At 46.4% G+C, this 25,769-nt stretch overlaps 1 protein-coding gene and 1 long non-coding RNA gene across 4 annotated transcripts in view; one reads left to right on the top strand and one right to left on the bottom strand.

Moving 5' to 3' along the window:
- Positions 1–427: 427 nt before the first annotated feature.
- Positions 428–25,720, bottom strand: DYRK3 (dual specificity tyrosine phosphorylation regulated kinase 3). 3 transcript variants are annotated; one of them, XM_027074592.2, is made up of 3 exons: positions 25,272–25,720; positions 8,164–8,275; positions 428–2,259 (listed from the first exon to the last, which is right to left on the bottom strand). In XM_027074592.2, exons 2-3 carry the CDS (start codon positions 8,245–8,247, stop codon positions 685–687), a joined length of 1,659 nt encoding a protein of 552 aa, XP_026930393.1. In that variant the 5' UTR covers positions 8,248–8,275; positions 25,272–25,720; the 3' UTR covers positions 428–684. The 3 variants fall into 3 exon arrangements, with proteins under 3 accessions (XP_026930393.1, XP_026930392.1, XP_014935467.1); XM_027074591.2 differs by lacking the exon at positions 25,272–25,720 and adding an exon at positions 10,314–10,574; XM_015079981.3 differs by lacking the exon at positions 25,272–25,720 and adding an exon at positions 9,743–10,002.
- Positions 18,447–25,769, top strand: part of LOC128312938 (uncharacterized) — a 46,657-nt gene continuing 39,334 nt past the window's right edge. The window contains exons 1-2 of the long non-coding RNA XR_008292910.1: positions 18,447–18,766; positions 21,615–21,737. This is a non-coding gene — a long non-coding RNA (uncharacterized LOC128312938). The remainder of the gene's footprint in view (positions 18,767–21,614; positions 21,738–25,769) is intronic.

Here is a 25,769-nt window from a genome sequence, read left to right as displayed (position 1 = left end):
ACATCAGTAAAATGCTTTGACTAGGAAACAAATCAGAAGCAAAATAATCACAGAAATAATAACAACATAAAATAAAATCGCCACAAATCACAGGATTGAAAGAGATATGACTCATTTGAGAAGCAATGACACCTCTTCAAGTGACTAACAGCTTCTGGAGCCTTCCCTTACGCCATATTCTGCTGAGCCCTTTCACCTGGAATGGGCCCACAGAGTGGCCTGCTGGGACAGGAGGGGCTTTGGCTCTCATCCAGAACCACAGCCGTGTCCCAAACCATCCCTCTGGAATAGATGCTGAGGGAGACTAGACACGGTGAGGAATGATCAGGATATTCTTCCTGGGATACCTTCTACCTGGAGAGAAAGGGATTTCAACCAGCAGGATACGCAAGGTGACGTACATCTGACGACAGTAACGAAGATACACTGACCTATAAAAAGTCATTTAATGTACATTCCAGGATGGCCAACACAGGCTGGTTAGGTCATTAGCCCTTGAAGAGTTCTGTTACAGACATATAAAAATGTTTTGCCGTGTTAAAAAAAGAAATCTAGTCTAACAAAAACTTATCCACCAACGGGCTCGTGTTGTGTTTTTTTTGTTTTTTTTTTTTTCCGCCACGTTCAGCTTTGCAAGACAATTAAAAATACATACATACGCATCTCTGAGCACAGCACTGTCCATTAGCTAATGAGTTTGGGCAATACACTGCACAGAGGTATACCACCGTTGGATTCTGACATCAAGTTAGCTTTAAGCTTATTGGCTATTCCGACAACTGGAGGCAGCTTGGAACCCAGTCCCTGGAAAGCATTTGCAGGATTTACCACCCGTTTACCCGACACTTTTTCAATGGTCAGAGGTCTGGGCACAGACTTACTAATCCAAGGATGTCTCAGTGCTTGAGCCGGGGTCAAACGGGCAGAGGGGTCCCAGTGGAGACACCTTTTCAAAAACTCTATAAACAAGCAGTCATCACACCCCTTCAGTGCTGTCACCCAGTCCTTGCTGCCTGGCGGACCCCGCTTTTTACCCCTACGTGAGCGACCCCCCACAAGCACGACTCTCCCGTCTGCCTGAGTAGTCACAGAACAGTAGCGAGGTAGGCCCTTGGAGTTAATAAAGTACTTGGCACGTTTGGACTGCTCCAGAAGTTTTGGTGGTGGCATCCCTAGCAGCTCCATCATACAGGCCAGCTGGTCCCCCTCATCCTCTCCCGGGAAGAGAGGCTGTCCTGTTAAAAGTTCTGCGAGGATGCAGCCAAAACTCCATATGTCTATAGGCGTGCTGTAGCGGCTTCCTAAGATGATCTCCGGAGCTCTGTAGAACCGAGACTGGATATAGGTGTAAAGCTTCTGGTATTCGAAGCAGCTGGACCCAAAGTCAATGACCTTGGTTGCACTGCGCCCGTGGTGTTTCAGGAGAATGTTTTCTGGCTTCAGGTCACAGTGAATGATCTTATTTTTGTGGAGAGCATCCAAGGATTGCAAGATGGATTGAGCAAACTTGCGAACTAACTGGACGCTAAACCCCTGAAACTTGTTTTTTTTAATTAGCTCATAAAGGTCTATGCTCAGCAATTCGAAGGCCATGCAGACATGATTCCGGAATGTGAAACTTTCCAGCATGTGGATGACGTTCATGCTCCCAGTTTTGTCCTGCTTTTTGAGATGCTCCAAAATCCGGATCTCCTCAGCTGCCTGCCGATGGAAGCGCTTTTCATTGCGCACCATTTTTAGGGCCACATACTGTCGGAGTTTGTGATCGTAGACCCGGGCGACTTGCCCAAAACTCCCCTTGCCGATAATTTTCAGCACCTCATATCGATAAGCTAGATGGTCACGAGGTACATGAATATAGGCCCCATCTGCATCATCGTACCCCCCGTTATTGGGACCACCGATCACTCCATGTCTCTTTTTGGCATTTGGACCCACGAAGTAAATTTCTGGATAGTTGACGATCTCCAGCTTCTCATAAGCAGTGAGGTGGTGTTTATACTGCTTCAGCGCTTGCTCTGGAGTCAGTGGCACCACTTTGGATGCTTTGGCTGAACTGCTGGGTTTTACCGCATTAGAGCTATCTGAACTCTTACCCTGAGAAACGGTAGGAGAGCATTTCTCAGAGTCGCTGATGCCATCCGACTGGAGAGTGTCGGATCTTCGGTTGCCAAATTCCTGAAACAGCTGTTCCACCTTCACCTCACTTCCATTCAGAAAGCGCTGAGTGTGGTCTCTTGCTACCTGCTCAGCAGTGGTCTGTGGAAAAGAAAAATGAATGTGATAGAAAAGTAACTGAAAACAGTGGAAGGATGAAAGAACCCTCCCCCTGACTGAACAACAACAAAACTGTCCAGTCACGTACGTTACAAAGACCCAAAAGTGAGGTAAGAAAAGCAGGAGTCTCTAGAGACTTGGGTTATATTGATCTCGGACCCCCCGGAATACTATGACCACCGCAACCCCCTACACATGCCTTGGTTTGTTAGAGAGAGATGGTCTTCTTACCAAGCCCTACACATGCTAGGTTCCTTCTGGTAGGTATGTCTTTCTACTGAGAATCTTCTCACCCCATCCACTCAAATCCTACACTCTTTCAAGGCCCAATTCAAGCCCTCTCTCTTCTATCTAGAACTACTCCAAGCCCATACTAACGAATCGTGACTGTAGCTTTTCCAACCCGTACCACATAATCTGGCACTTGATTACATACACACGGTCTCATATTGTTTACTAATTGTTTCAAGTATCTTCCCAGATCTTAATGGCATATATAGAATCAAAATATGCACGTTATAGTGTTCCATTAAAAAAAAAACAAACCCAAAACAAAAAGGCGTTCTATAAATAAAACACCACTGAAGGACAGAGGCAGGATTTGAGCCCAGGTCTTCTGTCAGTCCAGCACGCTTCTCATGAACACAACTTGGTACCAGCTTCTCCCAGTGCCTGCGGTCCTCTCCAACTAGGGCTGAACGAGGACTGTGGCTTGGAATCAAGCGAGGCCTCGTTATTTACTCCCAGGTTCCCCCCAAAATGATTGAATCCTTCTAGCTCAGCGCACTGAATCACAAGAGTTCTAAGCCAAAGAGGGCTCCTGAGATCATCTGGGCCAGTTCTTTAAGTATCTGATGAGTAACGGTGAGAATCCAAGGTCCTGGGGGGTAAGGTGGGGGAGGTTCTTGTAAAGCTCTCTCAAAGAGATCAAGAGTCTCTCTCTCTCTCTCTTACACCTACACCCACTCTTCCTCAGCAAGAGCCTAAGTGATAATGGCATACTACTTTTTTTTTAACTTGCATTTGCTTAACATTCTCCTTCAAGGAACAGTAACTCACAGAAGACAGCTCTACTTACTCCTTCAAGAGGAAACACAATTTCTTTGAAATTAGATGGAGGAAAGGAAAAGCAAGAAAGATAAATACTTTAAACAATTACACACGCGCGCGCACCCACCCACCCACACACACACAAAGAAAAATTAAGAGGGTGCTAGAAGGAAACAAGAGATGGAAAGATCATGATCCAAAGTGGCCAAATCTTTAAAAACAAGAATTTTAATCTAACTCCAGAAAACAGCACACAGCCTATTACCTAAACAACAATATAAAAGATATAAATAGCGGCAAAAAACAAAAGATGAAAACATTTGAGTGTTGCCAAACTTCATATACAGCTATAGTTATGCAAGCAGGACATTAGTTCCTGCCTGCTCCTTTCAGGTCATTTAATCAATCTAAACATTTGTGAAGTCCCACAGTTACAAAAACAGGATATTACATGATTACACACAAAGTGAAGTTGGCAATACAACTGTAGCCACACTTTGGCATGTGGGGTTTCACTAAAGACACGACCTATGGACCCAGAAAATTCTCTCCGATACCAAAATGGAGAACTATCGCTGGTCAAGAAAATACAACAGGCCTGCAGACAGAACCCAAACACCTTGCTAAGATGGAAATACACTACAACGTTTTTCTTAGCAGTAATTAAGTCAAATAACTATTCCTCATTTTAGGTGGTTTTTCTTTTAATGTTTATTTACTTGTGAGAGAGAGGGAGAGGGAGAGAGAGAGGGAGGAGGGGCAGAGAGAGAGGGAGACAGAATCCGAAGCAGGTTCCAGGCTCTGAGCTGTCAGCACAGAGCCTGATGCGGGGTTCAAACTCAGGAACCGCGAGATCCGTGACCTGAGCTGAAGTCGGATGCTTACCTGACTGAGCCACCCATGTGCCCCACTATTGGTGATTTTAAGGATAAAAAAAACAGAAGAGGGTCCCATTTATCCATCCATCTATCCACGTGACATTCACAGGAACCCTTACTGTTCACTATTACAAGTGCGGAAAGAAACAGGTGTTCTCAAGGAACTCCAATCTGTGAGGAGATAGACTGGCTGGACTAGGGAGTTACAATTGTTTGGTTTTAGGTAGATCTGCATAACAAAAATGAATCTTTGCGTGCATCTCAGCTAGTTTTCCTTAAAATTTTTAATACCTAACTTCAATGCATCTAAAGATTTACCACTAGTGCTTTGGGGACACATGCTGAAGAAAAGCGATGTCAAAAGGCTTGGGTTAGAGTCCTGGCTACACTGCTTAAAAGCTGTAGGTCCCAGGGCGCCTGGGTGGCTCAGTCGGTTAAGCGTCCGACTTCAGCTCAGGTCATGATCTCGCGGTCCGTGAGTTGGAGCCCTGCGTCGGGCTCTGGGCTGATGGCTCAGAGCCTGGAGCCTGCTTCTGATTCTGTGTCTCCCTCTCTCTCTGCCCCTCCCCCGTTCATGCTCTGTCTCTCTCTGTCCCAAAAATAAATAAACGTTGAAAAAAAAAAAATTAAAAAAAAAAAAATCCTTAAAAAAAAAAAAAAGCTGTAGGTCCCTAAGCAAGTTGTTAAACTTTAGCTCAGTTTCTTAGCCTCGGTTTCTTTATTTATAAAATGTGGGTCATAATACCTACACGCAGGATGCAAAGTGTAAATCAAACTATAATGAATAATATATGTGAAAGACCCTTACAAGCTATAAAACATTTTACAAACACTGGTAATAAGTAGACAAAATTCTCAACATACTAAGGTTTAAACTCTTATACGCCCTCCCTTTTTCCCCTTTCAGTTTATCTCTTCTCTCTCTGGTACCTCCTTCCACATCTCCAGTCTCCCTCCACAGACATCTGGCATTAAATATCTCTCCTGCAGCATGGTGGCACCCACATTAGGCCTTCTTTTAGGAGGTGTGGAAACAACTCACCCATTTTCTCCCTGATACAAAACATGCTTTTGACTTGCCATACAATTTAAGGTAATTTAATTTACCTCTCCAAGATATTTGAACTTTAACAGCAGATCAATGCCTGAACCCAAAGGAATGACTCTCTAGGAACCGTAGTTATCAGTAACAAGCTGGTAGGAAAGGTATTTGGGGTCCAGGGTCCATCCCTGGGTATTTCACCTACCCTGCCTACAGGTAAGGCTGTGTGGGTTCCGGAGTCTTCATTTCTGTCTGTGATAAAGAGGGGGTCTCGGGCACAGAACATGAATTTGAATGGATATGTTACAGAAATTTCATTTCCACAGAGCTATTACAGTAAGATTAAGGATGCCATGGTTTTTCCTTAAAGTGAGCCTAAATCTCTCTCCCTGAAAACTACATCTTATTTTGCCCTCTGGAAGGACACAGAAGTGTCCAGATTTCATGTAAAAGTCCTTCAGATACTAAAAAGGGGCTGTCCTGCGCCCCCCCCCCCCCCCCCCCACTTTTCCCTGGGCCCATCATGCCCATTATATCCTCTGCCTCATGCTTACTGCCTTATTCACATTCTCAGCACGGGCTGTTCTCTTAGAGTGTGGCTCCCAGAACAGAACAAGGTACCTCAGGTACAGTCCACTATGGGTTATCAAGGTTTGAATCTCCAGTGAATCTGAAGAATTCCAGGAAGGAATTTTTCCACACAAGGATGGGGTATCTTCTCAGGTCTCTTTCCTTTCCTGTAAATAACTCAAATACTGGCCTGAATCAATTATGTATCAAGACTGTTGTGCTATAAATAAAATCTTCCTTCCATTGTTCTAGCAGAGTCTAGAGTTTGCACACATGTTAAAATAGAATAGTTATAAATAAAATAGTATATGTTTCTAGTCCGTAGTTGTAATCACAGTAACTCAACAATATGTATGATCAATTCTACCAATTATTTTCTTAATTATGTGATTACATCCAGAGAGACCGATTAATCATATTTTATTTAACAATGCTTCACATACACTGCTAATTTGGAGGACTCTTGACATTTCAAATAGAAGCTGACATTCTCAATTGTGTGAGTCAAGTCTCGAAGATCTTGTTGAGAAATTCCGAAAAGGAATATCCTTCTCATCCAGATATGAAACACTACTCTTTCCCTAGCTCTTGACCCTAAATCTGCAACACAAAGCTTAAGCCAATAAATGCCAAGCGGACGATTTATAGTTTAGAGTGAGAACGCAAGAACATCTTGGATAAACAAAGCTTAAAGGCTTTGTGACAAAAAGCAATAGGGTCTAGGGATGGAATCATGTCTTAATGAACTATTATAAATGTCAACAAGATGTCAAAGAGCACTGCTTTCAGCGAAGTTTGCAAAGACACCGTTAGGTTAGAATCTAAAACCCCATGTTTCTCAAAAACTGTTACTCTGTATGCTATACAGTAAGAAATTCATTTTAATCTTGAAACATACAGTTTAACTGACCTATTGGGAGGTGATTAGCACTGGCTAACTCTAAACTGAAGTCAAAATGAACTTTAAATCATATGTTAATGTGCCAGCCCAACTGCAAAAAGTTTCCTACAGAGATATGCTAATTGGCAGCCAGTAACCAAAAAGCCTATGGTCAACCAGAGGAGTATATGGTTCTGGAACTCTGAGAGGTTTTCACATATTAAAGAAATAAGCTTGTTGAAAATGGAAAGGAAACTTATTGTACTCCAGGGAACAGGTTAAAAATAGGGAGACCAGCCTTCCAAATATATTTAGCCAATACTTTGTAATATTATTAGCCTTGGAACTAGTGAAAAGATTGATTTTAATAGCAAAAGCTAACAGAAAGTTGGAAAGGGCTATGAAAAATTCAAGTAATTTTTTTTTTAGACTATAGAAACTGGGGCGTCTGGGTAGCTCAGTCAGTTAATTGGGACCTTGATTTCGGCTCAGGTCATGATCTCACAGTACGTGGTACTGAGCCCTGCCACGGGCTCTGTGCTGACAGAACGGAACTTGCTTGGGATCCTCTGTCTCTATCTGTGTCTTTCTCTCTCTCTCTGTGTCTCTCTCTCTCTCTCTCTCTGACCCTCCCCAGCTAGAGCGCATGTGCATGTGCACTCTCTCTCTCAAAATAAATAAATAGGCATTAAAAAAATATACTAGAATACAGAAACAATTTTAGGTCCTAAATGCAGAAATCTGAAGGAGAAATATTACAAATAAGTCTATTCAGTTATTCAGTTTGGTCATCAGGTGACATATGCAGCAAATTTTAAAGTCACAGAATGGCTTCTCCCTGTCATGGAGTTCCTCCAAACCCCGTTCTCCCTACTATCCTGTGTATGCTGATGGAATATGAATTAATTTTTTTATTACCTTAAGTAAAACAGTGTCAAAAGCTAAATGTCTGCAAGCTCCAGAATGATTAAATGCATCAGAAACCAAACTGTACTGTTCAAGTTTTATTTATGATCTATAAAGTGATTCTCTTTAGCATACTAATAAGCTAGGGCTGCATTTCTATCTTGCAGGAAAAAAAAACAAACTTGCAGATCTATGAATTCAGGGGTATTATCTGTTCCTCGTTTTTGTTAAAATGAACTTTTATAATACACTATGTCATCCCATAAAACAACAACAACAACAACAACAACAAAACATTCCCTAGATAAAAGTAGCATTATTTTTTTCCTAGTGCCATATAATTTATCCCAGTGATTGAAAGGAATACGTGGGGCTCCAAATCAAAATCATCTGTAAAGCTAAACGTGGACCACAGAAATTGTTATTCCAAAGTCAAGAGACACCAAAAGGAAACAAAAGAGTCTGAGTTGCCAGTGAGATGTAATTGGACCTTGGGCATTAAGTAGCGCTTCCTTCTTTCCCAGACATCTAGACAGCAAAGAACAATTTCGTTTACTTACATTTAGTCTTCTGGGTAGAGGTGGTTCGGAAGGATTGCAGAGTACATTTGAACAGGGTGGGCATTTGGTTTCATCTATCATCATGAAGGTATCATAGACACCATCCCCCAATCTAGTTGAAAGGATTACAGATAAAATCTGTCAGTATCTGAAGTATATAAACTTATATTTCCAAAACATTTTGTGTCTTTACTTCTTCACATCTGCCACAAATAACTAATACAAAAAAAGTCTACACTGCATTTTGGCATCGAATACAAACAGCTAGGGTATTTGGCAAAAGAATAGAGAAAACCCAACTTTTCTTCTTTTTCTTTTTTAAAAAAGGATAGCATTTTGGGTTTGTATTTTGACAGAGTTAAGACAACTCTTACTGTGTAAATGTTAACAATAGGGACTATCGGGGTGCCTGGCTGGCTCATCAGGAGAACATGCAACTCTTGATCTTGGGGTTGTGAGTTCGAGCCCCACATTGGATGTAGAGATTACTTAAAAATAAAATCTTTAAAAAAAAATTTAAAAAATAAGAATAGGGACTATGAGAAGGATCTCATTTAACTTACTACATGAAAATAAAGGCTCATTTAAATCCGAAGCCTAAAAGGTAACCGGAGCAGGAAAAGAGAGAGAGAGAAAAAAAAAAAAAAAAAGGCAGAGGTAACTGTATTTTAAAAGTCAGAGCCTTGGATTCTAGTCTCTGCTTTACCACTGGCTGTACTACCTTCTTTTCTGAGCCTGTTTTCCACGTTATAATGGGAAGAATAGTTCCAGTCTGCACATTTCTCTGTCTTACAGGCAAGAAATAAAAAGCCTTCTTAGAATGTCTTCTTTTTATGATTTATTCACTTACCTACTTAACATCTACCCAACTTGTAGAAATGTCCAGTGAATACTACAGCAAATACTAGAGATTCTCTAAATTATACAAGGTACTGAATTTCACTTCTTTATCCACTCCATTTTCTACTGGATGGTGGAAGCTAAATGCTAAATGATTAAGGACCATTTCTCTGTTCCTTCACGCTGTGCCTCTGCCACAAAAGAGGGAGAGGATTTATTTAAACCACAAGATGGTCCTAGATAATGCATTTCATCTGCCACCACGAACATGAATTTCCCAGTCATACACATCAGCCTTTCATCGTATCATTTTTACATAATATACTACAAATACAATGATGATCACGAGGTTGCAGGGGAAGAATCTTTAAAAATCTTTTAAAATATGCTGAAATATTTGTTTTCTTAATTGCAATATTTAAAGTTGCCTTTCAAAACTTTTATAAAATTAGTTCTAGAGTTTTCTTAATTGGTGTGTTATAGAAATACAAAGATAATTAAAAACACAACTACAGATATTTTTGAAAGATTCTTTATAAACACAAACTCACATTCTGATAGAATTTTATGTATCTTTAATGGACACTGCTTCTCTGACAGCCAAAAATTCTGGATGTGACTGACTCTTTGCCAACATCATGAATATAATAAATAAAATGGGACAGGCGTCCACAACTACAGAGAAAAAGACAACCCTGAAGACCTGCAAGTATTCTTATAAACGGGCAGAGGAAATTACCCAAAGGAAGTCTGCATGCAAATGAGCGGGGTGTCCGTAGTCTCCTTTTAGGTGTAAAATACAATGCAAGGTGGAGATCTCTCAAAATAGGATCCCCAGAAAGCCCTACTCAGCGCAACCCTTCACCTGCATATCCCAAGTCAGACCGCACCCCTCACGGCAAACCCCATGAGTTCAGTCCTGGGTTATTTGCTCTGAGCAACAGGGCTTCTTGGAAAGGTATTTGCTCTCTGCCTCCCCCGGTTTGTTAAAAAGCCCCACAAAAAGTCCCAGCTTCTTAGAGTTCCTTACATATCCCCGATCTACGGCTTCTTCTCCTAGCTCCGCTCCAGCTTCTCCTCCTCCGCTCACGGGGGGCCGGGGGGGGGGTGGGGAGGGCAGTTGATGCAGACTAGGAGGGTGGGCCGGTCCCCGGGAGGAGATCAGAAAGAACCCTTCCCTCGTCCCTGCTACCGGGGGTTCACTCCATCAGGCCTTCCCCGCCCCCCACTTCCCCCCACCCCCGGCCTCGCCAGCCTGCGCCAGCCACCCACTCGGGGGCCCCCAGCCCGTTACCCTGCGCCGCCGTTACCTCCGCTGCTGGGGCGGGAGTCCGGCTCCGGGCGGCCCCGCATCCTTCCGCCCGGGCCCGCGAGCCGTGCCTCCCATCCGCTAGCTCGGGAGTCCCCGGGGGAGGGGCGACGGTTGGAGGGTCCGACGCGCAGGGTCCACCTGCGCCGGGGCGGCTGCCTCCGGGACCGCGACACTTCCCGGGGGACTCTGGTCCAGACACTGCAGCTCCGCGCGCCTTTGCTTGCGACTGGCCGAGCAGGGAGTGGGGAGAGGAGCGCCAGGGGCGGGAGGAGCGCCAGGGGCGGGAGGGGGAGCGGTGTGGTCGCCTAGCAACAGAGGCACGCCCCGGGAAACGCCTCTGCGAAGTTACGCGATGACGCAAGGGGCGGGGCCCGAGGCCTCTCCCCACCGGGCGGCGCTGGCCTCCGCCACTGGCGCCGGCTCCGGGAGGTTCGGGGCGGGGCGTCCATCGCTTGCGCTGCCTATGCTCTCTGGCAGCGAGTGAGGTTTGGGGTCGCTGCCCCCGGAGGGAGGAAGGCCCGGGGAGGATTTGTGGAAGTAGCAGTTAGCCCCCGATTTCCGCCTCAGAAATACGGGCGCGCCCCTCAACCGTCTGCTGTCCTTCAGCACGTTGTAGCCTGAACTTCTAAAACCTCCCGTGAATATGAATTAGAACAAAAGTGAATGAAAAGTCTAATTTCCTAGGCTTTCCCAAGGAGGGGCTTCTCCCCCCCCCCCACCACCGAGGGGTAATGAAAGCAATAATAAAAACGTAAGAGGCAATAATAAACCCATTTAGTGACACTGCACCAGCGCTTACGAACATTGTTTTATTTAATCTCCGTGATCATACTGTGTGGCATCCGCCTTTTACAGATAGAAGTAGGATCCAGAATTTAAGCTGACATTTGCCAGACTGCCCTGTCACGGGATGCTACGGATGGTAGGGCGCAAAGAGCCTTTTTATTGATGAGAAAACTGAGACCAGAGGAGCCGTTCTTTCCCAGGATCTTGTAGCTGGAATTCCCAGCCTTCCTCGGGCTGCACCAGGCCCCTTGGAAGACGCTTCTTGTTTTTCTCTCCAGGGGATATTGGGGGCTTTTTAATTTTTTTTCTGAAAAGTGAAGAAACCTCAGTAGCCCCAATATTAAGTGGATTTCGATCATTGGGACGAAAAGTGAGAGGGAAGGAGATTAAAATAGAAGAACGCCTAGTGTCTCCTTGAGCGTGGTATCTAATCGGATTTCCCTTAAACCTACAAAGCACGAGGCCGACAGACACCCCAGGAGAGAAACGAACGTTCCCAAAATGTCGAACAGGGGCGCCCCCTGGTGGGACTTGGGGATTCATTGTCCCATACCAGCATAGCATAGTCCATAAATCTGAAAATTTCCATCCAAGGCTCATTTCCGTGTGACTAAAAGTCATATTCCCTGTTCTCTTGCCTCCAAGCAAAAATGTCCTTAAGGATCCAAAGGCTTTTCACTTTGTAAATTAAGGATGTGTCAGTTTGGGGAACTTGATTCTTTGTGACCAAAGTTGCTTTAGCTTCTCTCTGATATAAATAAATAAAACTTCTTGCACGATGATTCTTAAAGTTATTCTAATTTTATAAGTAAGGTTTTGTGGGTTTTGCCCCTCCAGACCACACCCCCAGCAATCCTGCTTTCCAATGAGTTTGTGTTAGGGCTCCTGTGGAAGCTTTTGTCTGAAGAGAGAGGGCTCCACAGCAACAAAAAGTTGGACTAGATTGTTGCTGAGGTCCTTCCAGCTCTAAGATTGTAAAATCCTATTAAATAATCCCTGTTCTTAGTACTTATGTGGACACCCTAGACCACTTCACTGCTCTGAACATCTGACTGGGACTTGCTCCCACCAGTTTTTTTGCTTCATTCTGAATCACTGCTTTGAGAGGACCACATCTCCAGTTTCAGACATACCTCTGTGAGCCACCCTGAAGCTTTCCTGCTCCCCTTCCTGCTCCTGAGGTGGGAAACAGAAGCGTCTTTTATCTTTAGCCATTTGTTCTCACGGTCAAGGAGAGGAGGATTCCTTGGAGGTGTTGGAGCTTCACGGATCTCTGAGCTTAGTGGTTTAAATACTTTCCAATATTTCTTCAGAGTCCCCGTTTCATAACAATCTGGCTGGGTGAAACAGTGGGCTGGGTTCAAGTCCAGTGATGGATCTAGCAGGAGCTTCCACACCCCCTCTGAGCTGGTATCTTGTGCCCTCTAGTTCATGAGCAGCTTTCAGACAATTCATGTCCTTTCTTCTCCTTTCAAAGCCCCACTCAAAAGTAGTTCAACATCGCCATTATCTTTCTCCACATAGTTAAAGCCAGATTTAAAACGCTAACATGGATTAGCCAAATATAGAAGATGCCTGCCTGACCTTTGAAACCAGTTCTAATAAATCTGCAAAATCAGAAAACTGTAACGAACAGACAAAAAAAGGGAGCTATTCTGGGAACTTCAGAAATCAATGGAACATTCGGAATGTGATCACAGCAGTTTCAAATGCATAGAGTAAGAAAATTTCCCTGTGGCCGCCTTCACCTTCAATTGTGTGATGAGATAGCTGTCGGTTAAATTTAAAATCGCTTCATTGCTATGAAGTATTCTTTACAGCATGATATGCCAATACATAATATGACACATGAATCACAAAATTGGAATGCATTCTTAAAAATCTTTTGGAAAGAAATTCTCCCTTTCCTCCTAATTGACCTCAAATTTACCTAAGCTCCAGAAACATGTACCTGCTATTTTTTCAGAAATACAGAAATCTAGGGGCGCCTGCGTGGCTCAGTCGGTTGAGCGTCTGACTTCGGCTCAGGTCATGATCTCGCGGTCCGTGAGTTAGAGCCCTGCGTCGGGCTCTGGGCTGACAGCTCAGAGCCTGGAGCCTGCTTCATGGTTCTATGTCTCCCTTTCTCTCTGCCCCTTCCCCACTTATACTGCCTCTCTCTCTCAAAAATAAATAAACATTAAAAAAATTAAAAAAAAAAAGAAATACAGAAATCTAGCTCATTGAAACACTAAAACTATGCCTTATTTTTCTGGAACCCCACCAGTCTGCCTAACCAGACCCTGGAAAGTCAGTTCAGTTTTTTTCCAACTCTGCATTTGTGGAGATTAGGGCTTTGAATTAGGCAAATGCCTTGTATCTTTAACTATCTCCTCCCACTACACAGCCTCCCCCGATACCTGCCCTTTAACAGGTCTCTGGTTACCCTGTCCTTCAAGGCCTATGCAAGCACAGCAGACCTCATAAACCACACTTGGGCACTAGAGGCCCCACAGGCCTATAGAGAAATGACCCATCCCCAATCAGTGGCATTGCCTTAAGAGTAAGAGAAAGCCCACTCCCAAGGCCTCTCATGGACCTGTTGCTTATTGGGGTCCCCAGCTGCTGCTGAAATCAAGCCTCCCAAGTGTGTGTTATTGGAAGATACTCTGGCCAAGCTGCCCATCCCTGACTTAGCAAGGCAGTCCATATTCCTCCAGCTTTGCCTTGAGCAGGAATATGCACATTGTGTAGGTTAAGGCTTGAAATTAGGTAATGTAGGTATTCCCAATAACTTGCTCTTGTGACCCAGCCTTGCCTGACATGGCCCTTTTCCCCATCCCTCACTACCCTGACCTGTGCCACCAGGGCATATGTGGACCACACCCATTAGCAGGCCTTTAGCTTATGGTGGACTATGGAACTCAGGCCAGATGCAAACCACCGAGTAGCCTCCAGGATGGAGGGAGGCCACCACTTGAAAATTGTTCTGAGACAGTAGCTTTAAGCTGGCAACAGTCTGTCCCCTTGTGGACTCACTCTGCTGGAGTCCTGGGCATCTACAGTAATCTGTAATAGGTCAACTTATAAGATATCAGAAAGCTTATTGTATATAAGTTCGCCTTAAACTCACCTTTCATGAATAGTGGAGATAAAAGGCTTATGTAGTTCCCTATTAGGGTTACCAGTAATTACTAACCGCCCTATCTCACTTCTGTGACCTCACCTGCTTGCTAAGCAGATACCTTAGGATGCAAAACGCTCCCCCACCCCCTCTACCAAGATCTGGCCTAGGCCAGACCAATATGTAAAATTCACGTACTCACTGCCCTACAGCATCTCAGGTGTCTAACTATGATTGGTCATTTTAAACCCTCTTAGGACAAAGACCTTCAAAATGTATAGGTTCCCGCCAAAACTAACGTCTTTGTGTCACAATATAATTGGCTACCATGAAACGCTGTAGATTGTAATTGGTTAACCAAATAATGATGTATTCTGACTTGCTAAAACCCATATAAGCACACTGCTGCCTTTGTTCGGGGCCATTCTCTGAGCTTTTCTCCTTAACATCAGGAGGTCAGGTTTGGCCCGGCCGTGAATAAAATCTTGCCTCGCTTCTATTCGGCATCTGGTGGTTTTTTTCGATATCACCCTGTTTCAATCAAAGATCCCATGTGTCCCCATTTGGACTAGCTGCCTGATGTGGTGCCTGCTGACAGGGTGTAAACTAAGCATGTGCAGGCGTACAGGGACCTGGAACAGGGCAAGTGTCCTGAGAGGCCTGATCATGACAGTGAAGTCTTGTGATTACAAAGCATCTGCCAAGTTCCAATCCCTAGCCTATACATAGGCGCCTATTCCCCCTGAAAGCAGACCTGGAGGAATTGGACTGTCCTGCATACAGTGGATATGGTCAGCTGGCTGGAATATCCTCCAAAAAGAGATACTTAGAAGCCTTAATTGCTGCAGAAGGCCAGAACACTAGCAGAAAGTAAGTCTACCTGAAGCCCATTCCAGGGGCCACTTCAGAGCAATCTTCCATGTGGGGCTGCCTCCACATTTGAGCCTTGAAGGTTGTTGGAGATGGGCGCTAGCTAGCTACACAGGCCTGGAGAGCGCTGCCTGCATGATGGCGGCTGATGGAATGCATATGGTGCATGCAAAGGACGCGCAGGTCAGTGTTGCCAGGGACCTGGCCCAGGGCAAGTGTTGGGAAAAACTGGATGCTGGGAGCGAGCTCTAGGGGGTACAAAAAACATCAGCCCAATTCAAGGCGTACCTTCCATTGTGGAATATTCACCCTGTAAGGCTAGGGCTAACCTGTAGCTTTAAGAAATAACAGCTTTGTTTTAACACTATAGGTTAAGAGATTAACAGCTTTATCCTATCAATCAAGGGATGGATTAGCGCTTGATTGGATTGGGGCAAGGGCCTGTTTCAACTGTTTCCACCTGGGAGCTATTCCTTTGTTCTGTTCCCAGGTGATAATAAGACAATGTGGTCGGCTATAAAAACTCTGTACCCCGGCTGTTGGAGACTGCACTCTGGTCAAGAGTGTCGGTCCCGATCGATCGGTTTGCTTACCTCTCATTGCAATAAACTTTGTTGTGACTGTCACTGGTGCCCGTAGCATTCTGTTTCAGGAGTCGTGTGGATGCAACAACCCCAAGGCAGAGCTGGAGGTTTTCGACTCCCTTGACAGGGTGGGGACAGGTGGCAGGCAGGACAGGGTATTCTTTATTAGGAGACACCTGGGAGTCATTGTCTCTAGGGAAGTCCAGAACCCTATTCGACACCAGGTCCACATGAGGACTGACTGTTGCCATTAGCAGCTGCCACTTCAGAGCAATTATAGGAAGGCTCCCCCGACATTGCCAGGGGCTATACTACTAGGCTAGTAACTCTGCTGGTCGCTGGGGCCTGGCCAGAGTTCCATAGGCTTGAGGGCCAGGCCTGCTCAATTCTGACTTAGGGATGTGTACTGCACATGTGCAGGCAGCGCAGGTCAAGGTGGAGAAGCATCTGACCAGGGTAAGTGTTTGGAGAGGACTGGTTACTGGAGCAGGCTATTGGGATTACAAGGCATCTGCCTGATTCAAGCCCTAACCTACACAATTGCACATGTCCCTGCTCAAGGCAGAGCTGGGGTATCTGGATGGCCTTTCCAGGGCACGATCATGCAGGCCAGTCAGGGTCTTTTCCAAGAAAAGACACCTGGGAGCCCAGTAAGTCTACATGGGGACTGATGGTTGCTCTTTTTAGGGGTTAACTCAGACGAGTTTTAGGGAGGGTGGGCTCCCTCTATCCTTGAGGCTCTGCAGATAAAGAGGGGCCCTAGCTCCACAGGCTCTGTAGGCCCCAGCTGCCCAAAGGGATATGAACTGTGTATGCGCAGGTTGAGCAGATAAGGGTAGCCAGGGGCCTGAACAGGGCAAGTGTGGGAGGGGCTGGGTCACAAAAACAGGTTATTGGAAGTACCTGGCTGGTATCTGCCTCGTTCCAAGCCTTAACGTGCATAAAGGCACGTATTCCTGCTGAAGGCCGAGCTGGAGGAATCTGGACTACTTTGCTAGATCGGGCCAATCGCAGACACCTGAGAGCCTTGACTGTTGGAGAAGCCCAGGACTTTGTTAGGCAGCCAGTCCATGGGGACTGTGGCCAGTTTAAAGTGCCACCTTAGAAAGATTTTTCAGGTAGTAGATTCCCTCTAGCCTAGAGAAGGTTACCGTGGTTGGCTCCCCCCCCCCCCCCCCTCCAGTTTCCAGAGGCCTGGAGGGTCCTGGTAGCCAAAGGACTGTTGCTAGGGCAAGGGCTAGGCATGCACCAGCAGCAATGGTCAGAGTAGTCAGACACCTGGAGCAGGGCAACGCGGGGTGAGGCAGGTCACAGGAGGCGGCGACACGGGGGTGCCTCGCCTCCGCCTAATTCTAAGCCTTGACCTATGCAAATGTTCATATTCCCACTGCAGGCAGAGTTGGGGTAGATGGATGGGGCAGGCTGGCCGGCTGGGGTACCCTCCAGTAAGAGACACCTGTGAGCCTTAATTACTGGGAAATCCTGACCCGGTCGGGCAGCCAGTCCAAAAGTGGCAGACTGTCACCAGTATCAAAGCTGCCACCTCAGAGGGATTTTCGAGGTGTGGGGTCCCGTTACCCTGAGGCCATTCAGCTTGTTGGGTTCATGCTGGAGTTCTGGAGGCCGGGAGTGCCCCCTGCAGCCCCTGGGGAAGCTGTCTGGGCGAAGACCCAAGTGTGTGTGGCTTGGCACAGGTCAAGATAGCTAGATATCTGCACCAGGGCAATGTTGGGGGATGCTGGGTCACAGGGAGGAGGCTTTGGGGGTATAAGGTGTCAGCCTAAAGTACCAAGGCTTTATTTTCCCCATTGTGAACTTTTCCCCCAAAAGCAGAGCTAGAGGCTTTTCAACTGCCTTGGCAGATGGGGCCAGCAGTACAGGCTTTCCCCCGTTCGGAGACACGTGGGGGTCCTGGTTTCTGGAGAAGGCAGTAAGTTCATAGGGGGACTGGCCCTTGCCTACTTGTGGCTTTCAGCTCAGGGTGATTTTTCAGAAGGTGGGCTCCCTCCACAATGTTGGCTATGCAAGTGCCTGGCTGGAGTTTCACCAGACTGGAAGGCTAGGTCTGCCCAAGGTCGACATTTGGGATGAGTACTGCTCATGTGTGGGCTGCACAGGTCAGGGTGGCCTGGGACCTGGAACCATTGGGTGTACCCAGCATCTGCTTAATTTCAAGCCTTAAACTCTGGGCCTGGCCAGAGTTCCGTGGGCTTGGAGGGCCTGCTGGGTTTTCAGATACGAACTCTGCACACACAGGCAGGGCACGTCAGAAGACCCAACGATCTGATCAGGGCAAGTGTTGGGAGAGAGCTCTGGGGGTTACAGGACGTTTGCAGAATTCCAAGACCTAGCCCACACAAATGCACATATTCCTATAGAAGGCCTAACTGGAGTCATCTGGGCTGCCTTGCTGGGGCTGGACTGTGTGGGCTGGCTAGGGTAGCCTCTGACATGAGCTTTGATGGCTGCAGAAGCCTGGAATCCCAAGAAAGGGTGAGTACCTAGGGGAACTGGCTGTGGCCAGTTAAAAGCTGCCACCTTATAAAGATTTTCATGGGGAGGTGCCTGGGTGGTTCAGTTGGTTAAGGGTCCTACTTTGCCTCAGGTCATGATCTCATGGTTCATGAGTTGGAGCCCCGTCTGCGCTGACAGCACAGAGCCTGCTTCAGACTCTCTGTCTCCCTCTCTCTGCCCTTCTTCCTCCCTACCCCCATGCTCACTCTCTCTCAATAAACATTAAAAAAAAAAAAAAAAAAGGAAAGCTTTTCACCGGAAGGAGCTCCACTGGCCTAGAGTGCCCCCTGCAGGCCAAGGCCAGCTGATACAAGGCAGGCTGCGCATGGGCGAACGGCGCAGGTCAGGAGAGCCAGGCACCTGGAGCAGGACAGTATCAGGAGAGGCCTGATGACTGGAGAGGGCTGTTGGGAATATCTGGTGTTTGCCTAATTTCAAGCCTTAATCTACACAAGTGTGCACGTTCCCCCTGAAGGCAGAGCTGGAAGAATCTGGACTGATTCAGGGTTGGATTGTGCAAGCTGGCGGGAGTATCCTGCAATAAGAAACACCTGGGAGTTTGAGTGTTGCTGAAGCCTTGGACCCCAGCAAACAGTAAGTGCATGTGGGCACTGGCTGTCACCCATTCAGCATCCCCCTCGGACGCATGTCCAGAGGGTGGGCACCCTCCATTTCGAGGCTATGCAGGTAGTTCAAGATGGACGCTAGCTTTGTAGGGCTCAGGGACCCACTGCCCAGGTGTGACTGATGGGGTTCGAATTGCGCATGCCCATGGGATGCCCATGGCAGGGTTGCCAAGGACCTGAAACAGGGCAAGCGTCTGGAGAGGCTGGGTCACCAGAGCAGTTTTTGGAAGTACCTGGAGTCTGCCAAATTCCAAGCCTTAGCCTGCACAAAGGTGTCAATTCATGCTGAAGGCAGAGCTGGAGGAATCCAGACTGCCTTGCCAGAGTGAGGCAGGCTCAATGCTGGAGTACCTTCCTGTTAGAGACACCTGAAGGCCCTGATTGCTGGAGAAGCCCGGGACCCCACCAGGCATCCAGTCCAAATGGTCTGTGGTCAGGTTATAGCTGCTGCCTCAGGTTGATTATCTGGGGGTGGGCTCTCTCCACCCTGCAGTCTAGCAGGTGGGTGGGGAACAGCCCGGGCTCCACAGGCCTGGAGGGCACCATCTGCCGAGGGTCAGCTGAAGGGTGCTTGGACTGCCCGTGCGAGGGCCATGCGGGTCAACATAGCCAGGGATCTGAATAAGGGCAAGCTTCCGGAGAGTCTGAGTCAAACAGCAGGCTGTTGGGGATATGTGGCATCTGCCTAATTTCAAGGCTTAACCCACACAAATGTGCATATTTCTGCTGAAAGCAATGTTGGGGTAAGATGCAAGGGGCTGGCTCGTGGGGGTATCCTCCAATAAGAGACACCTGGGAGCACTAAAGCCTGAAATGCCAGCAGTCCGTCTGCAGGGGCAGACTGTTGCCCGTTTTAGCAGCTGCCTCCGATCAATTTTGGGGGAATGGACTCCTATACTTGAAGCTGTGCAGGTGATTGGGAATGGGCCCTAGCTCTAGAGGGACGGATGGCCCTGTTCACCCACAGGTGGCATTCGAGGTGTGCACTGTGCATATGTGGGCCGTGCAGGTCAGGGTAGCCAAGAGTTTGTACTCGGAAAGACAGAGCGAGTGTGTGGAGAGGCCACATCACAGGTTGGGGCTATTAAGGGTATCTAGCATCTGCCTAATTCCCAGGCTCAACCTGGGATTTATGTTCCTGCTGAGGTTGTTTGGAAAAATCTGGATTGCCCTGCCAGCATGGGGCCAGGTGGGATGGCCAGACTACCCTCAGATAAGAGACACCTGGCGGGGTGGGGGGGGGGGGGGCTTTGATTCCTGGAGAAGACCAGGACCTCATTAGTAAGCCAGTCTAAATGGGGACTGGCAGTTACCAGGTTAGGCAGAAACCTCAGAAAGATTTGCAGGGGGTGGGCTCTCTCCACATTGGAAGCTAGCCATAGTTCAGGCCTGGTTTGAGTTCCAAGGGCTTGTAGGCGGGGTCTGCCTAGGGTTGGCTTATAGGGTGTGTATTACACATGTGTGGGACTCCCAGACCAGGGTAGCCAAGACCCAGAACTGAGCAAGCATCTGGAGAAGCTGGGTCACTGGAGCAGGCTCTTGGGGTTACAAGGTATCTACCTTGTTCCAAGCTCTAATTTATACAAATGAGTATATTCACACAGAAGGCAAAGTTGGAGCAAGATGGAAGGGATGGTCTGGCTGAGTGGGGTACCCTCTGGCAAGAGACATTTGGGAGGCTTGATTACTGCTAAAGTCCAAAAGGGTAGCATACATGGGAACTGACTACTGCCAGTTTAAAGCTGCTGCCTCAAAGATTTTTGAGGTGGGGAGGGTGGGCCCCCTCCACACTGAGGCCATTCAGGTGGTTGGGTTCAGGTTGGAGTTCCGCAGGCCTGAGTGCCCCGCTGCAGCCCAGGACGGGCTGACAGGTGCAGTCTGCGCATGCACAGTGTCTGCCGCTCAGTGTGTCCGGGGACCTGTTAAGGGACGTCAGGCAAGGCTGAGCCTCAGGAGGGAGCTATTAATGTTAAAAAGTGATGGCCGGGGTCCCTGGGTGGCTCAGTGGGTTAAGTGTCCGACTCTTGGTTTCGGCTCAGGTCACGATCTCCCGGTTCGTGAGTTGGAGCCCCACATCAGGCTCTGCACTGACAGTTTTCTCTCCAAAGGCAGAGCTGGAGGTTTTCCAACTGCTTTGCCAGGAGGGGCTGGGCCGGCAGGAGTCAGGATATCCTCCCTTAGATACATGGGGGGTCCTGGTTCAGTTCACATGGTGACTAGTTATGGCCCATTTGCAGCTTTCAGCTCAGAGCAGTTTTCAGAAGGTGGGCTACCTTCATGCTGGCGGCTGTGCCGGTGATTGGTGTCCGGCCAAAATTTCACAAGCTTGGTGGACTGGCTTAGGGATGTGAACTGCGCATGCGCAGGCTGCACGGTTCAGGGCAGCTGGGAACCTGGAACACGACACGTGACCTGTGAGGCTGGTTCATACGTGGAGGCTATTGAAGGCACCTGGTGTTTGCCTGATTCCAAACCTTAGGCTATGCAAATGTACATATTCCCCGTGAAAGTAGAGCTGGAAAAATCTGGACTGCCCTGCCAGGGCAGAGCAGGTGAAATAGCTAAGGTACTCTCCAGTAAGTGACAGCTCAAAGCCGTGATTGCTAGAGACTCCATTAGGCAACCAGTGCAAACAGGGTCAGTCTTTTACCGGTTTAAAGCTGACAGGGTGCGTACTACTATACGTGTGTGAGCTGTGCAGGCCCGGGTAGACATGGACAAAGTTGGGTAAGTCTGGGTCACAGGGGGAGGCTTTTGGGTATAACTGGCATATTCCTAATTCCAAGCCCTACACATAATCCATATTCCCCCTGAAGGCAGAGCTGGAGGAATCTGGAATGCCTGATCAGAGTTGGATGGGGCAGACCGGCTGAGGTAACTTCCGATAAGAGATCCCTGGGATCCTTGATTGCTGCAGAAATGTAGGACCCCAGCAAACAGTAAGTACACATGAGGACTGTCACCTATTCCTATGGCTGCCTCAGAACAATTTTGGGGGGTGTTTTCCTTCCACCCTTGAGGCAATGCAGGAAGTTGGGTGTGAGCCCTAGCTCCACGGGCCTGGGGGGACCTGAGTAGCCAAGGGTGGCTGACAGGGGACAGACTGTTGATGCTTGGAAGCCCAGGTCAGAGTAGCCAGGGACCTAGAACAGGGAAGTGTCAGCAAGGCTGGGTCATAGGAACAGCAATTGGGGGCGCCTAGCGTCTAATTCCCATCTTGAATCTACACAAATGCACATATTCCCCATGAAGGCTGTTTTGGGGAGGCAAATAACACTCAGAAACTGATTTGGTCTTTGCCAACAATGTATTTAACAATGGTTCACTCTGCGAATTTCACAAGCCAATAGCATACAAGAGAACGTCTTTTCATTAGATGATACAGAAATAACATACTCCAAACCAGTGTTAGATTAATCACACTATTGTTCCAGGTAAGGAGAGATGAAAGGAGTAAAATCCAAATATGGCTCAGGTGTATCTTTACAGGAATTGGTACCCAGGAGAGACAGCTTAGCGAACTGTAGCTGACGTCCAGCTGCCAGTGCTAAAGTAAAAGTTCCATGTTGCTAGGGTACCTTGCCAGGGAATGAGGACTAGGTGTTGGTGGGCAATATGATTTTTGTAGGGACACTATATGGCTTTTACCACTGCCTGTAAAAGAGTCATGTTTATGGAGGCAGGAGCTATGCAGGCAGGAGCTAAGTGCCCCAAGGTCTCCAAGAGTCCATTTAGTTAGTTATTTAGAGAGCATGAGAGAGAGCGTGCACATGTGGGAGAGGGGCGGAGAGGGAAAGAGAGAGAGAGAGAGAGAATGTCTGAGAGAATCTCAAGCAGGCTCTAAGCCCAGCCCAGTGCAGAGCAGAGCCAGACATGGGGCTCGATCTCACAACCATGACATTATGACCTGAGCTGAAATCGAGTTGGACGTTTAACCGACTGAGCCACCCAGGCATCCCTCGAGAGTCCTTTTAGATCAGTGAAGTATTATTGCCTTGCCCAAACCAAACCCTCTCAGATAGTCCTCACGATCCCTCAGCAAATATAGTTTAATGTCCCCTTGTCATCGTTGCTTCTTCATATCTTTTCCATGGTAAGGCCCCTGGGGGCCCCTCAGCGGCTGAGCTACTAAGTTCTCATGAGTACAACTTCATTGTTCTATCAAAGCAACTTCACTTCTAAGCACAACCTTATTTTTGTCATTGTTGTAAACCAGTGGATTTGAAATCCTTCCAAACCAATACACAACAGTCTACCCCGTGACTCAAATCACTCACACACTAAGTGTCTAATCTCCTGTACAAATCTAAATGAACAAAAGTATCAATCCATCCCGTGATTCTACATGACTTACAATATTAATCACAGTCACAAGTGGAGAGTATTATTCTTTGACACCATAGTTTCATGAGCAGTTTAAACAACTGTATTCCTAATATTTTTAATATAAGGATAACAAAGCACTCTTTAATGTGTTACCATATTTAATCTCCAACAACCAAAAGGTAAGCTTCTTGAACCACTCAGTTTATTGTCCTTGACAAATGTGTTTCCAAGTGAAGATCATCTTTATAACGCTGCAGGGGTACAGGCTTGCACAGGACTATCAAGCACGTGTTCCACTGCCATAACCCTAGCAGTTTTTAAAATTTTAACCCTAGATAATAATTTTATTTTAACCCCAGCTGTCATTATTTTAGGGAATGTATGTGTTGGTTTTACTTAGGTTTTCTCATGTATGATTTACATTTATTAATTTGAGGAAATTCGATGTGAAACGTTTTTCTGATTACTTTCATAGCTCTTTATCTTTTATTGACCACGAATAATATTTTTTTTGTTCTCTTGACACATTCATTACCTGTTGTATGTTTACATATCACGTCATGTTGTAGTTTCCCCTTGACCCCATTAGGTTCGGGTGAGCTTTGGCTTAGAGCACGCTATCCTGGTCCAATTTCCCATGTTAAATATAAGTGGTGGGGGAGCCATCAAAGCCATAGTCATAGGTACCTGTATGGTACTTATGCCATAGGTATATCCAGAAGTCCAGCAGTAATAAAGGTATTTTGGTTCTATTCCAATAATGTATCCTTAGGAACACATTTTCCTTCTATTATAAGGGGTCCTCCTGTGGCCTTCACTCTCCCTTTTGATATTGAGAAACAGCAAATGTAGGGAACCCAATGTCATGTTTCCTTCTTTAAATGCCAATATTCTAATTTGACAGCTGCCCAAGGAATTAGAGCCATTAGGATGTGTGATATCTACTTTTCTTCTGGTTGGGCTGTTATCTCAGGCAGCCAGTACTGTCTTGAGATTATAACTGTCCGAAGATGACTACATATATCAACCATTCCTAACTATAACATTGACAATTAACAGTTAGAGAAACATGTTTTATGTTGTTTTTTAGTATTATGGTTAGTGTTTTCTCCAGGTGCTTTATGTCAAATTTCCATTGCTTTATTTTGTGTGAAATTTATTTGTCGTACGTTGCAAATGTTTACATCTACGTACCCAATAACGACAAAGGTGCCATTGCATGCGTGTTAACTTGAGATTGATTTCAAAAATTGAAAATTTAATGTGGTTTGATGGATTTGGAATTGAGAAAAAGTGACTGCCACTGTTACTTCAGTTAAACCTGCCAGTCCAACAAGGAACTAAATGGGTTTCCTTCCTTTTAGTGAATCTGTTGTTGGCATCCATTGCACATTGAGCATAAATGAAGATGAATAAAACTGAACACAATTAGGGTATCTGTACCTGGCTAGAAACTCCTACGTGTTCAATTTCAAGGTATAGGCTATTATCGTAGGGTGCGACTGGGAGAGGTTTTATTAACATAGATTCCTATATTCTTGGAGTAGAAATCCATAGTGTGAGAAAGAATCCATAGTGTGAGAAAGAAATCCATAGTGTGATGATATATGTTACATGCTAAGTTTTCTGTTTCTTATATGTCCCTGCTTTTGTTTTTAATGTTTATTTTTGAGAGAGAGAGAAAGAGAGCGCGAGTGGGGGAGGGGCAGAGAGAAAGAGACAGACTCTGAAGCAGACTCCAGGCTCCCAGCTGTCAGCACAGAGCCAGACGCAGGGCTCAAACCCGTGAACTGTGAGATCGTGACCAGAGCCCAAGTCAGATGCTTGACTGACTGAGCCACCCAGGTGCCCGCTTTTAAAGTCTGGACATAATATCCACAGATCTATTGTTCACATTGTTCATTCATATCTATTGTTTTCTAACAGGTGAATAAGGGTTAAACAGTATAAGTTGTGAGTGTAATGATTAATTTTTGGCCTATTTATACTTAAGCATATAATTACCCATTCTGTGTATTCAGTAGCTGCTCTTCTACAATAAAGTGCTAGCACACAAATCAGGAACTAAATCCAGGTTATTTTCAGGGTCTCTGTGATGTGTCCAATGCTGCCTCAATTCAATAAGATAAAAGTAAAAAATTCAGTACCTGGTTGCCTTAGTATGTATGCTGGGTTATAATACCAAAAGCCAGTTAGTAGTTCAGGCCAGTCTTCATCCTCCAAGTCAATGTCTAATAGAGTTGTTGTTCAGTATCCTTGATGGTTCTTGTGGAGATTAAAATGGAGGTCACCACTGCTTCATCAGCTTCTCTAAGTATTTGGTGTCTCTACTGATTGAAGCTTTCCCGGTGAGTAGATAGTGCTGACAGCGAAGGATGGGGTGCAGAGGCTGGGTTGGTTGATGCCGGTGATGTTGATGAGTCCTCCGTTGCAATAAGGTGACTAGACTAGTGATCTCTGGAGAATGCGGAGGATGTCACAGACAGTGGAGTTGTGCCGGACCAGAAAGTGGCATTCCAGTTCAGAACACTGGCACAGCTCCTATTGCTGGAGCCATCAGAGGAGTATCCATAGCTGTAATGACTATGGTATCCAACAGGGAGCAATAGGCAACGGAGTATGGGCAGCAGGCAGCATGCTGCACT

Source organism: Acinonyx jubatus, chromosome E4 (assembly GCF_027475565.1).
Source record: "Acinonyx jubatus isolate Ajub_Pintada_27869175 chromosome E4, VMU_Ajub_asm_v1.0, whole genome shotgun sequence".
In the NCBI taxonomy this organism is placed as follows: Eukaryota; Metazoa; Chordata; class Mammalia; order Carnivora; family Felidae; genus Acinonyx; species Acinonyx jubatus.
Note: the sequence above shows the minus strand (reverse complement) of the source record. Positions and strands in the feature narration are given on the sequence as shown.

Excerpts from the sequence above, each read along its gene's own strand:
- DYRK3 (XM_027074591.2), bottom strand. The coding sequence starts at position 10,390 with ATGGGAGGCACGGCTCGCGGGCCCGGGCGGAAGGATGCGGGGCCGCCC. Across the intron at positions 8,276-10,313 it reads CTCCCGCCCCAGCAGCGGAG|ATTGGGGGATGGTGTCTATG; the intron begins GTAACGGCGGCG and ends CCTTTCAACTAG. Across the intron at positions 2,260-8,163 it reads CTCTACCCAGAAGACTAAAT|ACCACTGCTGAGCAGGTAGC; the intron begins GTAAGTAAACGA and ends TCTTTTCCACAG.